Raw genomic sequence first — 15,732 nt, 5'->3', positions numbered from 1 at the left:
CCCTGCTGCAGGTGCCCAACAGAGTGCCACGGTGGCCAACCCAGTACCCGGCGCCAACCCAGACCTGCTTCCTCACTTCCTGGTGGAGCCTGAGGATGTATACATCGTCAAGAACAAGCCGGTGCTGCTGGTGTGCAAGGCCATGCCTGCCACGCAGATCTTCTTCAAGTGCAACGGGGAGTGGGTACGCCAGGTGGACCATGTGATAGAGCGCAGCACGGACGACAGCAGTGGTGAGGCCAGGCTGGGGGGCCAGGCAGGGCCAGTTAACGGGGAAGCGAGTCTCAGCCTGGGAAAAAATGGAGGCCCAGAATGGGGCTTGCAGTTACCCCTGGCTGCACACCTGTGAGCAGGAGGACAGGATATAACCAACTCTGGCCACCACCCCAAGCCCCCAGAAGAGGCAGGATTCCCATACCTCACACCCCCTATATATACACCGAGGCCTTCTCCAGGAGACCCCACCCTCACCAGAACTCACCACCTGGGAAGTGGGTTAGTGAGTAAAAGGAAAGCCCCCTACAAATGCCCCAGGAGGCTATGGTTGGAGAGGCAAATGCCCACCACTGCATCTGAGCCTGGTCTGGGCCACGGGCAGCCTGGCGAGAAGTGCCAGCAAAGAGAGTTTGGAGGGAGTAGGTCCCAGATAATGAGGACGTGACACTCTGATCTCTGTGCCCCCATTCATTCTTCACACATTCCCTGAGCCCCCACTTTCATGCTGGGGACACAGCCACCACCTACAGAGAGCCCCAGCCCCTGCAGAGAGGTGGGCAGCATGGGGACCTCTCAGTGAGTTCTGGGGGCTATGGCAGCAAGAGGAAAGCATGACTGAGGGTTCTCAGGGGAGGTGACATGGAAACAAAAGGGTTATGAGAGCTGGTCAGGGAAAGAACAGGGGAACAGCATTCCAGGAAAGGGGCTCAGCAGGAGCAAAGGCTTTGGGTCAGAGAGGTGGGCATACTGGTCAGGGTCAGGAGGGAGGGTGCATAGGTAACAGTGGTGCCATCTGGGAGACTCACATCTCGGGCTCTGGAGTGAGGTCACAGTCCTGTGGGATTTCAGAATGCCAAGTGAGGTGGCCAGAGCTATGAGTGACACTTGGGGCCCATGGGGGTGGGGGTGCTGATGGAAGGGGCAGATGCAGAGGCGCTAAGGAGAGGGAACCAGTGAGACTGAGCTGAGACATGGAGGGAGGGGTTCCAGAGACAGAGGGCAGACTCAAGAAGTGCCCTTTCTGTGGGACACCCCATTCCCTGCCTTAGGCAGCAGGCAGCCAGTGGGGATTGGGCAGAGAGCCTTTGTTTGGGGTCCAGCACTCTCCAAGAGCAGGCCTAGTGGAGCTGACTATAGCCTCTCCTCCTCCTCACTGTTTAGACCCCAAATAAGTCCATTTCCTCTTCCTTCACCTTGGCACTTTGTGAAGCCCCCACACATGAGGAGCCCCTCAGGTTGAGTCCCGAGACATAGCACGCATCCTGCGGGGGTACAGCCACCAGAGTGAGGCCAGAGCAGCAGTGCAGATGAAGACAGGCAGGCCATGCCCAGGACAACTCACACAGATGTCAAGGCAGGCAAGAGACCCCAGACCTAGAGGGGTGGTCCATGCCACCAGGCAGGAGGGTCTGGGTATTCCAGAGAAGATTCCAGAGGATACTTTCTAAGCATGAATCTTAAAACCTCCTGGAACAAGCATTTCCGAGGTCAAAGGACCAGAAGGTGCAAATGCAGGAATGGTAGCTGGCCTGCGGAGACCCCGGTATGGGCAGAAAGAGTGGGCCTGGGGGGCAGGCAGCAGAACATAGGGTTGTGACCGCACTAGAACTCTGTGGAAAGTTGGTGCTGGGAAGAGGGAGACTAAAGGAAGGGGCCCTGCCTAGGAGAACTTGGAAGCTCTCACAATAATGGGGATGTGAGCAAATGAGCCCTGAGTTTTGGCAGAGGGTGATTTAGTCCTCAGAACCAACCTGTCATGTTACAGATGGCTCTGACTCATCCAGGGCCCCAAAAGGGCTCCAACCAAGCATTCTGGTCCCTAGAAGCCACACCCAACTTTCCCCTACAAGACTCAGCAGGGGCTGGTCTCCTTCCCACCAAGCATCAGCTCCCCAGTCAATGATTCCTGCCCAGGCCCTTGAGCTCTGCAGTGCCCTGGCCTCCACACAGCTGCTGCGGGCAGCTGTTTTTCTTGCAGTCCTCAGAGGTTAACTGAGGACCTGCACTGTGCCAGGCCTAGGTTAGCCCCCAAGATGATCCCCCACCTTCAGACCCCAGCAGAGGTACCAGAAACCTCCCTGGCCCTGCAGCTTTAGGACCTGGTGGCAGTGTCTGCCTCCCCTCACTGGGCCTCAGTTTCCTCATCTGTAAAATGGGGTAGGGGGGCTGGTAGGTTGGTGGGGAAAGCCATGAGATCTCATGCACCCTGTATGAGCCCGGCTCCAGGCCTTTCCTCTCTCCCTACTCCACACCCAGGGCCCAGCACCATTTTGAGTCCTCCCACTGCTGTGGCAGATCCCCCAGAGAAAGGACAGGTGAGGAGGAGGAGGAAGCTACAGTCGGAGACCTGCCTTCCTGCATCGTTCAGGGCCTGTCTAGAACTCCTTAGAAGGCTCTAGGCCAGCCTCCTGCTGCTCCCAGCCTCTTCTTCCAGGTGTCCCCACACACCCCTCCTTGTCTCCTACCATCAGGAATTCTGGAATCCATGGCTTGGCTGAGACCCAGGTTAATGCCTGCATAGCAGTCATAGGCTGGGTCACACATGCCAAGAGCCTCCACCCCAGAGTCCCCAGGAGTCTGCTCTGGTCTTGCTCCCTTCAAACCAGGCAGAGAGCAGAGCTCATGGGGACATATTCGCCCATAATCACTGGGGCCCTCTCCTGCCCTGAGCATCCATACTCAAGCCTCCCATGGCCAACATATCCAAATTTGTATTGATCTTGTTGATTTTTCAACCCAAAGTGATTGAGTGCTTTGAGAAGAGATAAGCTCACAAACAGATGTCACTGCAGTGGGCAGTGGTGTCATGCAGACACTGAGACCAAAGACCCTGCCCCAGGAATGTTCTGTGGTCAGGCAGGTATGGTAGAGTCATAGGTCAGCACAGATCCTTAGCCCCACCCATTCCTGTGTGGGTAGCTGGGTGGACACCTCAGGAGACAGCACCCCTGTCTTCCCCTGACTTGTCCCCAGTTCCCATCCAGAAAGCCAGGAGGAGAGACCAAGCCTGAAAACCCTCAAACCCAAACCTGCTGATGCTATAAAAGCCCCAGATCTGTGAAGCCAAGCATTGTGCGTTAAACAAGCTGGTTATTAGAAGCAGATTGGCGAGAACATGAGAACCTAAGCCCAAACTTGGCCTCAGAGCCCCAACCCCACCCTGCTAACCCTCCACCTCCCAAAAATACTCAGCACACCCACACTGGGGCCTCCCCATGTGCCCACAGCATTCACACACCCACTCACACCCCACACACTCTGGGGCCAGCAGGGACCATGCATCCTTTCTCTCCTGGCATCTGCTTGGTGACCTGCAGGGAGGAAGGCACTGTCTTCACATCCAGGACCAGCAGGACAGGGTCTGGGTCTGGATCTCCCCCTAGGTCCACCAGCTTCCTGGAGCATGTGGTGCTTGAGGCCACTGCCTGGATCTGGGACATCGTGGACAAACTTGGCCCTCCTTCATGGCAGCAGGAAGGAGATGAGGGGGTGGCAGTGGCAGGACAGAGAGGGGAGGAGATGGGGAGAAAGAAATAGGAGTGCTTAAATTTAGTGCCGTTCTCCCCAGACTGAGTTTCCTGAGCTCCCACCACCACCATGGGGGATGGAACAGTCCATCCATCCATAGACCTGTCCACTCAGGAAATGTACCCAGTTCAGAATGTTCTGGAAGTCTCTCACCATTAACCCCCGAAGCTTAGAGCAGGAGGGCCCTGTCTCCACCCCCAAGTGTATGCACAGCTCCTTCTCAGATGCCCCAAGACTCCAGTATGCTTGACAGGTAGCTGGAGCCCAGGGTCCTTCTACTATACATACACCCTATGAGGGACCCCCAGTTCTCAGCCTCACCCTACCCCCAGAGAATGCGCACATCCTTCGCCTTAGAGAGGAGGGGTGCCAGGCAGTGCCCAGAACAGAGGGAGCTCAGCCATGATGACCTTGGCCAGAAGTCTCCTGTGAGAACTTGCTAGGGGCAGGGGCAAGTGAGAAAAATCTGGGGCCCAGTGTGGGAGCTGGAGAGACTCATGAGGAGGGGTGTGGGCAGAGGTCAGAGAAAGACATGTTAGAGAAATTAAGGGGGAAAACAGCCTCCCGGCCTGTCTGCTCAGCTGGGCTGCTGCTCTCCCTGCAATGCAGCCCTAATTGAATTTCTCTGTTAACAATGGAAACACGTTGGTTGCCCGGCCTCTCTCCCTCTTTCTGATAAGCCAATGACCCGAGGGAAATTGGGGTCAGGAGGAGGAGAAATTGGAAACAGTCTTTTTTCACTCCTGGGTACACTGGTTTTGGCCAAGGGCCAGGGGCCCAAAGGACGGCAGGCATTCCATCCCTTCTGGGTCCTCAGAGGATCTGGGCCCCTCCCCGGGGCGCCCAGGTGTGGCAGAGGACAGGGGGGCTGAGTCTGTCTTTGAGAGGGGTCTCTTCAGCCCAGCCCAGTTGGGGCAGAGAGGGTCCCAGATACTCATCACTAGCCAGCTTCACCTTTGCAGACTGCCCCCTCACCCTCACCAGCGTTTCTCTCTTGAGATGGGCAAGTCACTGCCTCTCTAAGCCTCTGTTTCCTTATCCATGGAGTGGGAGCAATGCCGACCAAGGGAGTAGATTGAAGAAAATAAGCTAGCATGTGGGAAACCCTGGCTAAGCCCCAGGGGTCTATTATCATACTACATAATCGCTGTAATTATATTGTTAATAGCTGTTACTATATTATCACATGTCAGGATCTACCTGCTAACCCCAGGGAGGTGAACCAGATCCTTCTTCACCTTTTTTTTTTTTTTTTTTTTTTTTTTTTAATACACAAAAGCCCCAGGGCTCTCCTATCTACCTCACCCTTTCTGCCTTGGGTCCTTGAAGGCCAGCCCCTGTAGCCCAAAGCTCCTCTGTGCTGTTGTCTCTGAAACAACAGGAAGCCCATTTAGAGACATTTCTGTGACTCCAGGGAGACAGGCCTGGGGTAAAAAAGTATAATGAATGGAGGAGCTAAGGACTGGCTCCTGGCTTTCAGGAGATATAAAGAGTACCCCCTGGGGCTCCCCCAGAGTTCCCTCCAGGCTGCTCCTTCTGAGCAGAGTGGCCACGGTGGTGTAGGGACCCCACACATCTGGACAGCAAGAACCGTGTGAGACTTGGCATGACTAGGACCCTGGCTACCCACCTCTCCTGCCCCCCAGGGCTGCCCGCCATGGAGGTCCGCATCAATGTCTCGAGGCAGCAGGTGGAAAAGGTGTTTGGGCTGGAGGAGTACTGGTGCCAGTGTGTGGCGTGGAGCTCCTCGGGCACCACCAAGAGTCAGAAGGCCTACATCCGCATTGCCTGTGAGTCCAGAGCCTAGCCCTTGGTCAGGGGTGGCCAGAGGGTATCACTAGGGGGAAGAGTCTGGTCAGAAAAACCTCAGGGCCTGCCTTGATGGGTGGAGAAATTGCCTCTGCACACGGCCCAGCCACCCCCATGTTCCCCCTGGTCACTCGGCACTTTCTCCTGCCACGTGCCACAGCCCCTGCGGGACCAGGGTACAGGGCCAGCCAGGCGAAGCTGTCATGAGGCACTCAGGCTGGAGGACACTCTTGTTCTTCTCCCAGATTTGCGCAAGAACTTTGAGCAGGAGCCGCTGGCCAAGGAGGTGTCCCTGGAGCAGGGCATCGTGCTACCCTGCCGCCCACCAGAGGGCATCCCCCCGGCTGAGGTGAGAGGGGCTCTGGTGCCCGCTCCGCAGGTGGGTAGGGCTCCCAGGTCTCAGGTCCTGCCTGCCCTGACGCCCCCAGGGGTTGCTCTCGCTCCAGGTAGGGCCAGCATGGGCGGGCAGTGCAGTGGCGTGGCTCCCTCCCCCAGGTGGAGTGGCTCCGGAACGAGGACCTGGTGGACCCGTCCCTGGACCCCAATGTGTACATCACAAGGGAGCACAGCCTGGTGGTGCGACAGGCCCGCCTGGCCGACACGGCCAACTACACCTGCGTGGCCAAGAACATCGTAGCGCGTCGCCGCAGCACCTCGGCTGCTGTCATCGTCTACGGTGGGCCCCAGCGCTGGTGGGGCAGAGGGGCTCCCGGGCATAGGGATATGGGGTGATGACATGTTGGTGGCTCCCCATGGAGCCAGGGCCCAGTGGACCAGGCCATGGCCTCACTGGGAAGGACAGGGAGAGGGCTTGCTGTGGCTGTCTGGGAGCCGAGGGGCATGCCTGGGCAGAGGTGTGGGACAGGTGGTAGTCCTCTGTGGCTGGACCATCCCTTGGCTTACCTGTGGGCCAGGGACATCGTGCAGATGGAGATGAGGGCACAGGATGGGAGTCTAGAAAAGGTGACAGACTACAGCCCATGCTCCTGTGTCCCAGGTATGGGAAGTAGAATGTTCCAGGCACCCTAGGAGCAGGCAGAAGGGGCGGGTGCAGGAGTTGCCTGCATGAAAGACTGGGCCAGGGCTGGCCGCCCTGAGTGCTTGCAGAACCTGCTGGGAGAAGGGGCTGTGGAGAGGATACTGCCAGGCTCTGGGGGCCGGTGAGCACAAGCATGGGCTCCCCTCCAGGGCTTCTTCACCAGCACAGCCACAGTCCGCCCATTTCCAGCTCACAGCCCCTCTGCCCTCCTGCCCTGGCCCCTGGGCCAGCGTGTCTGAGGAAGCCCCCCCCGCTCCCTGACCCCAGTCCTTCTCTGTCCGGCCAGTGAACGGTGGGTGGTCGACGTGGACCGAGTGGTCCGTCTGCAGCGCCAGCTGTGGGCGCGGCTGGCAGAAACGGAGCCGGAGCTGCACCAACCCGGCGCCTCTCAACGGGGGTGCCTTCTGTGAGGGGCAGAATGTCCAGAAAACAGCCTGCGCCACCCTGTGCCCAGGTACCAGCGGCCGCCACCTCCCGCATCGCTCCTCACCACGCCATCTCCGTGCCCTGGCTCCATTGTGCCCACCAGCCTGCCCCCCATGGCTCCATCCCACCCGCCCACACACAAGGCCAGGCTCAGTCCAAGGCTGGGATGGGGTTTAGTGTGATCGGAAGCAGGGCTTGGTCTGTGTCCAGGCTAGGCCTTGGCAGAGGGGCTGAGTCACAGAGGCTGAGGTACGATCAGGACAGGTACAGACAGTGTGGGGCAGGGGCAGGGCACCGCCTGAGGCTACAGAACCACCTATGCCTGGAATCAGAGGGTCATCGTGGGACCAAGTACCCTTGCTGCCCCAGGGCCGGGACGGCCCCATAGTGTGGATAGAGCAAAGCAGGCCCGGCATCATCGTGCCTCCTGTCATTAGCATGCGTCATCCAGGCCAGCTGGACATCAGAGGGTGTGCTCCTTACCACAGCATTGCACCTAGGTCTGGATGCCCAGCAGGGCCGCACTGGCAAACTGCCCAGGCTGGCTGCCCAGGCTAACTGCACCATCTCCTCTGTGTTCGTGTCTGTCTCTCATCTAGTCGATGGCAGCTGGAGCCCATGGAGCAAGTGGTCAGCCTGTGGGCTCGACTGCACCCACTGGCGGAGTCGTGAGTGTTCTGACCCAGCTCCCCGCAATGGAGGCGAGGAGTGCCGGGGCGCTGACCTGGACACCCGCAATTGTACCAGTGACCTCTGCGTGCACAGTGAGTCCTCTCTGCCCCAGGAGTCCTCTTGAGTTTGCCAGGATTGGCCCTGATCAGCCCCCCTGCCACAGGCTGTATCCCCTTCTCCAAAGTTTAGGACCCTCGGGAACTCCCCATCCCTAACACACCCTAATACCTCTCTCACTTCTCATGAAACATGCATACGTGTGAACCTTTACCATGTACACCATGCCCCTGGATCCCCCTCCTCTCCTGCAGCTTCACCTCCACATGGTTCCCCAAGTGCACACAGAAGTCCTTTGGGGACACCAGGCTTGTGAGGCCTGTTAATTACAAGGCCATAACTAACAATTAAAGATCTCTGTTGGATTTTTTTCTCTAGAACACACCCTCCCCCATTCTTTCAATTAAAAACCTAATTATCTGTGTCAATTCCTTTCTGATGGACATTTCTTCTATTATGCAAAGCCCTTCTAAAATCAATATAAGCTTCCTCCAGGCAGTCAATCACCCCCTCCCCAGCCCTGCCTCAGGCCTGGGGAGGCAGACAAGAAGAAGAGCCCCAGCACCACTGCTTCTGGCCCAGGGACATGGCTAGGAACCAGATTGGCAGACCGCACCCCCCCCCCCCAAGAAGCAGATCCCCTACTTCGGGGATCCCAGGAGCTTCCGTTCAGCCCAGCGGCCCATTGGGGCTGTCCAGGGAAGTATCTTTTCCCCTCCTCCATCCTTCAGTAGCAGCAACCTCAGACCGAATGGAGCAGTGAGAGATGTGATTTGCCCAGAGTGACAGAGCATGGTGGTGGCAGGCAGATGCAGGACTGAGATGCACACATGCTGCCTCCATGCTCCCTGCCACCCGTATCCCCAGCCCTGCTAGTGCTGATGCCCAAGGAGTGAGCGCCTCATCCTCCTGGGGTGTAGACCACTGACCTCTCCTTCCCGGCCTCCTGCACCCTGCCCCTCCCAAGGCCACGCTCTTTCCCGCAGCTGCTTCCGGGCCCGAGGACGTGGCCCTCTACGTGGGCCTAATTGCTGTGGCTGTGTGCCTCCTCCTGCTGCTGCTCGTCCTCATCCTTGTTTATTGCCGCAAGAAGGAAGGGCTAGACTCAGATGTGGCTGACTCGTCCATACTCACCTCAGGCTTCCAGCCTGTCAGCATCAAGCCCAGCAAAGCAGGTGGGGTGCCCCTCACCCCTACTCCTGCCAGGCCCCCACACCAAGAGCTGCCCAAGAGATCACCTCAGTGCCACTCACTGAGTCTGTCTTTACCGTTGCAGACAATCCCCACCTGCTCACCATCCAGCCAGACCTCAGCACCACCACCACCACCTGCCAGGGCAGTCTGTGTCCCCGGCAGGACGGGCCAAGCCCCAAGTTCCAGCTCGCCAATGGGCACCTGCTCAGCCCGCTGGGTGGTGGGCGCCACACGCTGCACCACAGCTCACCCACCTCTGAGGCCGAGGACTTCGTCTCCCGCCTCTCTACCCAGAACTACTTCCGCTCCCTGCCCCGCGGCACCAGCAACATGACCTACGGGACCTTCAACTTCCTCGGGGGACGGCTGATGATCCCTAATACAGGTGGGAAAGACCCCAGAGTGCCCCGGGGAACTCTAAAAGGCAAGACTAGCCTTTGTGTCTCTCCTGGAGGAGGATGGGACAGCTCTGATGTTCTTCCTGTGCTGCTCAGCCTCATCCCAAGTGCTGAGCTAGGCCAGCAAGGAAAGGGGATAGAGTTTTGGAGAGGATCCAGTCGTGGCTGGCAGTAGGGCCGACACTGAGGCCATGGCCTGAGTGTCTCCCTTCTGTTACCTAAGGGACAGGACTTCTGTCCATTCATTTCCACAGTCAGCCAGCCTGTGTGTGCTGGACTCTACGTTGGACCCTGGGCCCAGAGGTAGGACAGGTGCCAGCCCCAAGGAGCTGGCAAACTAGTGGAGAGATGGCAGACCACAAACACCTGAACATGGCATCCCCCACCCACCACCTCGCGGAAACCCCTCTTGATAGAGAATCCACAGACCCCTTCCATAGTCATCCTTTTTTAAAGATTTTCAGTAATCTCTACTGAAGACCTTTTGAGGAAGCACAGCAGCCTCTGATGTTCCCACCTTGAAATTTTCTATCCCCTCAGCTGAGATGACCCCACATGCCCCTGATTTTCTTGCGCCTCTCCAGCTGCTCCTGGTGCCTGTTCCCTGAATGTAGGTGTTCCTGAGAGCTCTCTCCTGGCACCCTCTCACCGAGCAGTTGCGCCTACTCCATGGCTTTAATCGCCATGTCTGTGCAGATCACTCCCACTCCTCCAGCCCCAGCCACATTTCTCCTGGGCGACAGAATCATACACCCAGCTGCCTCCTGGGCAGCTCCATCTGGATGTCTCACAGCACCTCAGATTCCTGATGCCTAAAACAGCACTGTCTCCCACCCTCCCCCAGAACTTCCTGCTTCCTGGCTTTCCCCACCTCAGGGACAGCAAAGTCAAGTGGCTCAAGCCAGAAACTGGAGGTCACCGTGACTTCCTGGTCTTTTTCACTTGTCCCCCCTCACCTCCACAACAGCTTTAGTCAGTCACACACCAATTCCATCATTCTTCCTCCTCAAATGTTTCTGCGTCCTCCTGGCTCTCCTCCCTACTGCCTTTTCGGGCTCAGGCCACCACACCTACCTCAAGCATTCACCCAATGACACCAGACTTAATCATGTCCCTCCCCTTCTCCAACTGCTTTGGGGGCTTCACAGTGCCCCCCACAAAGCCCACATGACACAGCCACAGTGTCCTGTCCCCTGCCAGCCAGCTACAGTGGCCCCTACCCTCCTATGCACTCTTTTCCTGCACGTGGCAGTCATGGTGGGCTCTCAGAACTCCAAGCACACCATGCTGCCCTTTGCACACACAGATCCCTCTGCCCCCATTCACTGACTCATCTGCTACTTCTCATTCAGGTCTTGGCCTGGCAGCTCTCCCTCTCTGTGCCTCATGTCCTCCTCACGGGGCTGCTAGGATGATGAGGTGAGATGGTCCATGTCAAGCTCTTGGAAAGGATAGGCACAGGGGGCACTCAGTGACCATCAGCCTTTCATTTCCCCTGGGGCAGGGGGGCTGCTGCTCCTCCCTGCTCTCCCCTAGCACCCTTAACCACCATCCACTTGTGTTTCTACCCACGGGGCTGATGCCTCATGAGAGCAGGGCCCGTGGTTTTCCCTCACTGCCTCAAGTACTCAACATTAGCATTCACTGAATGAGTGTGCAAGTGTGTATACCTCTGCCACAGAGAGCATTCATATGTGGATCTCTGGAACTGCCACCAACACTGGCAGCCAGTAGCAGGAGGCAGCACAGAGCTGATGAAGGGAGCAGTAGCTGTAAATATGCCATCTCCTGGGCTTCAGTTTCTGGGAAGTAGTGATATTCCAAGTAGCCCATCTCAGAGTTACCCACTCGGAGCATAAATGTAAGCTTTTGGACTTGGTGGGATAAAGACGTAGAATTCCTTCTCTTCCCTGGTCACTAGCCTCTGAAGCCCCTTCTGATGTAGGGACTCCCTGCCCTAAAAGAACAGGAAGGTGAAGTAGGACCACCCTTTGCCATCCCCCAGAGGAACTCTGCAGCTCCTGTCCCATTGTGCCTCCCCTGGAACCACTCCTCACTGAGCAGGCACTTTTGATGCTGCCCAGCAAGACCCTGCTATGGAAGTGAATCAGCCAGACAGAAGGATGTGTGTGCAAAGGCTCCCAAACCAGGGAAGGCTACCTAAGGACCAAGTTGTTAAAGGCCCCAGCCCCATCTGCAGGGGCCACTGCCAAATGAGGAGCAAAGTCATGGTGGCAGAGAATGGCTATCCCCAAAGATGGCCAGGGCCGATGGAGAGGAGGAAAGCTTGAGCAGAGCAGGAGGGCAGGGCATCTAGGCAGAGGAGTGCTCAGGAAAGTGGCTCCAGAATGGCCAAGTATATGGCACAGGCTGTGCTGAAGAAGCTGCTGGAAAGGCAACTGGGGTCATAGGTGAAGGGTCTTAAATGCCAGGTCAGGGAGCTGGACCTTATACTGGAGCCAGGGAAGGTTTTAAGCAGGGAGTGCCCTGGTCCCACCCAGTGCCTTTTGGGTGATGGGTCAGGTAGGTATATCATACCTGACACATTTTGTTCCACAGTTTTCTGTGCCCAGGCTAACTAAGCATGCTTGTCCCACCTGAGTTCTCTCAGCCTCTCTTGGGGCCACTAGGACTCAGTTTCATGCCTATGTGGGTAGTTGGACAGCCTGGCAGTGCCTGTGGCACCTCTGTCCCCTAGGCCAGGCTGACACCGGTCAGTTCTCAAAGGGAGGCTCTGGTAGAGGCTGGCAGAGTGGGGTGTTTGGTGTCTTTGCAGCCCTGGTAAACCCCAGCCCTCCTCCCACTTTGTCACAGGGATCAGCCTCCTCATCCCCCCAGATGCCATACCCCGAGGAAAGATCTACGAGATCTACCTCACGCTGCACAAGCCGGAGGACGTGAGGTGTGGGCGCGGGCCCTGCTGCTGGGGCTGGGCGGGTTCTGCCCTCTGCCTTCAGTTACCATGACGCCCCTTGCCCACCCACTGTCAGACTTGGTCTGGCATAGCCATAGGGAGGGCAAGGAAGAACTGCCCATATAAGCTCCACCCAGCTCTGGGGCCACCAACCTGGGATGCCACTACCCTGCCCCAGCCAACGCCCAAGACAGCCCACTGATGCTTTTCCCTCCGCACCCATATTTCCCCACTTGAGGTTGCCCCTAGCTGGCTGCCAGACCCTGCTGAGTCCCATCGTTAGCTGCGGGCCCCCTGGAGTCCTGCTCACCCGGCCCGTCATCCTCGCCATGGACCACTGTGGGGAGCCCTGCCCGGAGAGCTGGAGCCTGCGCCTCAAAAAGCAGTCCTGTGAGGGCAGCTGGGAGGTGAGCAGGAACGGCCCTGAGCCCACCCACCTGAGCACGGGGCTCAGCGTGGAGCCTGGGCTTCCTATCTGGCCCTCGAGCCACCCTCTCCCCAGTCTGGCTGCTCCTCAGAGTTGTAGTTGGCCATGAGCTGACCCATCGGGCCCTGCCTGCAGGATGTGCTGCACCTGGGTGAGGAGGCACCCTCCCACCTCTACTACTGCCAGCTGGAGGCCGGCGCCTGCTATGTCTTCACTGAGCAGCTGGGCCGCTTTGCCCTGGTGGGAGAGGCCCTCAGCGTGGCCGCGACCAAGCGCCTCAAGCTGCTCCTGTTTGCCCCCGTGGCCTGCACCTCCCTTGAATACAACATCCGAGTCTACTGCCTACATGATACCCATGACGCACTCAAGGTACCGCGTGCCCCCACCCTGCCACGGGGAGGTCCTCAGGGAGGGGTGGCAGTGGGGAGGGTGCTCCGGGCCCCAGGCTCAGCTGACAACCTGGGGCTCGCCGCAGGAGGTGGTACAGCTGGAGAAGCAGCTGGGAGGACAGCTGATCCAGGAACCTCGAGTCCTTCACTTCAAGGACAGTTACCACAACCTGCGCTTGTCCATCCACGATGTGCCCAGCTCCCTGTGGAAGAGCAAGCTCCTGGTCAGCTACCAGGTGAGGGCGCACAGGGTGCCTGGAGTGGGCACACCCGATGCCGGGCACGCCTGACGCAGCCTGTCTCCTCAGGAGATCCCCTTCTATCACATCTGGAATGGCACGCAGCAGTACCTGCACTGCACCTTCACCTTGGAGCGCGTCAGCCCCAGCACCAGTGACCTGGCCTGCAAGGTGTGGGTGTGGCAGGTGGAAGGCGATGGGCAGAGCTTCAATATCAACTTCAACATCACCAAGGTGGGCAGAAGGGGGCATGAGCACTGCTGAAATGTGCCCGCACCCCCACCCCCCTTCTCACTGGGCCTACCCTGCCACCAAGCCCACCTCCTCCTAGAAACTGCTTAGCAGCTTCCTCCAAGTCTCCAGGGAGAGAGGTGCAGATGCAAACGGACAGATGCAGACAGATGCAATCACAATCTGACATGGGGTAGAGATGGAAGAAGATGTGGGAGCAGCAGGAGGGACAGACAGAGCCACCTGGGGGTCCTGGGGCTTCCAGGAGGAGGAACTTTGTACAGTGCCTTGAAGGATGAGTAAGAGATAGGCAGCAATGAGTGAAAAGGGGCAGTGGGAACTGAGTGTGGAGGACAAAGGCAGTGAGAAGAGTTCAGTGAGTTCTGAGTGGTCAGTAGAGGTGACCTGGGGAGGAGTGATGGGGAGAGAGGAGGAGAATGAGGCTAGACAGCTCTCCTGCTTACTGGCTGTGTGACTTTGGATAGGTCACCGTACCTCTGAGGCTTGGGACCCTCTAAACTCTGGTGTGAGCAGGGCCCTGGCACACCAGGGGTGCCCAGGAAACTGCCCATGTTGCCCCTATGCTCTGAGGTGGTCTGGATACTCCTCTAGCTGGAGGTGGCAGTGGGCCTGGGCCATGAAAGTTCTAAGAGGCACCTCCACCCCTCCTTCCCCTAGGACACGAGATTTGCTGAGCTGCTGGCTCTGGAGAGTGAAGGGGGGGTCCCAGCCCTAGTGGGCCCCAGTGCCTTCAAGATCCCCTTCCTCATTCGGCAGAAGATCATTACCAGCCTTGACCCACCCTGTAGCCGTGGTGCCGACTGGCGGACTCTGGCACAGAAACTCCACCTGGACAGGTGGGTGGGAGATGGGCAAGGAGGGGCTACAAAGGCCACCTGCAGTCCATCCTGGTGGGGTAGGATGGGTGGGGTGGACAGGAAGCTCTGTGGGCCTTGCACCCCATCCACCAGCACCCAGGGTGGTCGGTGCACTTGGTCAAGGGGAGGTCCTGCCCTTGGGTGGGCTGAGGGACAGGTGGGTACAGCCTGGGGTAAGGCAGGGCGCTGACTGGCTCCTGTTCCCCCTCCCCACCCCCTCCACAGCCATCTCAGCTTCTTTGCCTCCAAGCCCAGCCCCACAGCCATGATCCTCAACCTGTGGGAGGCGCGGCACTTCCCCAACGGCAACCTCAGCCAGCTGGCTGCAGCAGTAGCCGGACTGGGCCAGCCAGACGCTGGCCTCTTCACGGTGTCAGAGGCGGAGTGCTGAGGCCAGCCAGGCCTACAACGCCTACACTCTCACCAGCTTTGGCACCCACCAGGGACGGACAGATGCCAGACGGGGCCCTTCCCCCATGCTCAGGGGGAGCTGTGTGGACAGGCCCCCTCCTGGCAGACACTGTCCCTTAACACTGGCCCTTCAGACCCTGCCTACACTTCTGCCCCTCCAAGGCCTGCCTGGCCAGGCTGGCACTGCCACCTGCTCTGACCATGCCCTGGCCTCTGGGGCCCACCCAGGGTGGACAGTGCCTAGAGCCCAAGCCAGGCCCAGCCCATCTGTGTGTGTGTATGTGCGTGTGATGCTACCTCTCCTCCTGCCCCTGGCCAGGAGGCCGCATACACACGGGCATGCGCGCACACGCTGGGCTCGGGACATGGCCCCCAGAGCTCCTGCCTGAGCTGGACCTTATGCAAACATTTCTGTGCCTGCCAGGTAGGGGCACATCTGAGGGGCCTGGCTTCAAGCCTGTTAGATTGAGGGCCACAGCTGGACAAGGGGCGGCCCCTGGGTTCAGGCACACAACCACCGCACGGGCATGTGCCCATGCATGTCTCGTGTTCTCATCTCACATACTCCCCCTCTCACACACACACACACACACACACACGCTCATCTCATGCTGTACACCTGGAGGCCACTCACGTCTCTCACACCCAGTATCAGTCCACATCTGCCTCTCACATGCTGCCCTTCTCCCACCCACCCAGGGACACCCAATGGCTCCTCCCTGATCCTCCCTCTACCCCCAGCCTGGAGGAGCCCTGCCCAACAGGGCATGTGAATATGCAATGGGAGTCCCGGGCTGGACAATGGCAAGTGTGCGTGCCGTGGCGTGCCCGCTCCTGGGGCTGGCCGGTTCCCCCATGCGGGGTCTGTTGTGTGAAGCTCGTGCCCTGACTCTGTCTTAAGTGC

General features: G+C 58.5%; 1 protein-coding gene across 1 annotated transcript; it reads left to right on the top strand.

The window, feature by feature from the left end:
• Positions 1 to 5,401: 5,401 nt before the first annotated feature.
• Positions 5,402 to 15,720, top strand: UNC5A (unc-5 netrin receptor A). Its single transcript, XM_049648901.1, has 15 exons — positions 5,402 to 5,534; positions 5,799 to 5,932; positions 6,049 to 6,245; positions 6,468 to 6,550; positions 6,879 to 7,046; positions 7,507 to 7,782; positions 8,680 to 8,922; positions 9,024 to 9,326; positions 12,154 to 12,241; positions 12,492 to 12,660; positions 12,816 to 13,049; positions 13,156 to 13,305; positions 13,378 to 13,542; positions 14,218 to 14,396; positions 14,643 to 15,720. Exons 1-15 carry the CDS (start codon positions 5,402 to 5,404, stop codon positions 14,806 to 14,808), a joined length of 2,688 nt encoding a protein of 895 aa, XP_049504858.1. The 3' UTR covers positions 14,809 to 15,720.
• Positions 15,721 to 15,732: the final 12 nt, after the last annotated feature.

This window comes from Panthera uncia, assembly GCF_023721935.1.
Source record: "Panthera uncia isolate 11264 chromosome A1 unlocalized genomic scaffold, Puncia_PCG_1.0 HiC_scaffold_17, whole genome shotgun sequence".
In the NCBI taxonomy this organism is placed as follows: Eukaryota; Metazoa; Chordata; class Mammalia; order Carnivora; family Felidae; genus Panthera; species Panthera uncia.
This window is presented reverse-complemented; position numbering and strand designations above follow the sequence as displayed.

Bases quoted from the DNA above. Each gene is read 5' to 3' on its own strand.
- UNC5A (XM_049648901.1), top strand. From the start codon at position 5,402: ATGGAGGTCCGCATCAATGTCTCGAGGCAGCAGGTGGAAAAGGTGTTT. The intron at 12,242-12,491 runs GTGTGGGCGCGG...TCCCCACTTGAG, and splicing joins CACAAGCCGGAGGACGTGAG to GTTGCCCCTAGCTGGCTGCC. The intron at 13,306-13,377 runs GTGAGGGCGCAC...CTGTCTCCTCAG, and splicing joins AGCTCCTGGTCAGCTACCAG to GAGATCCCCTTCTATCACAT.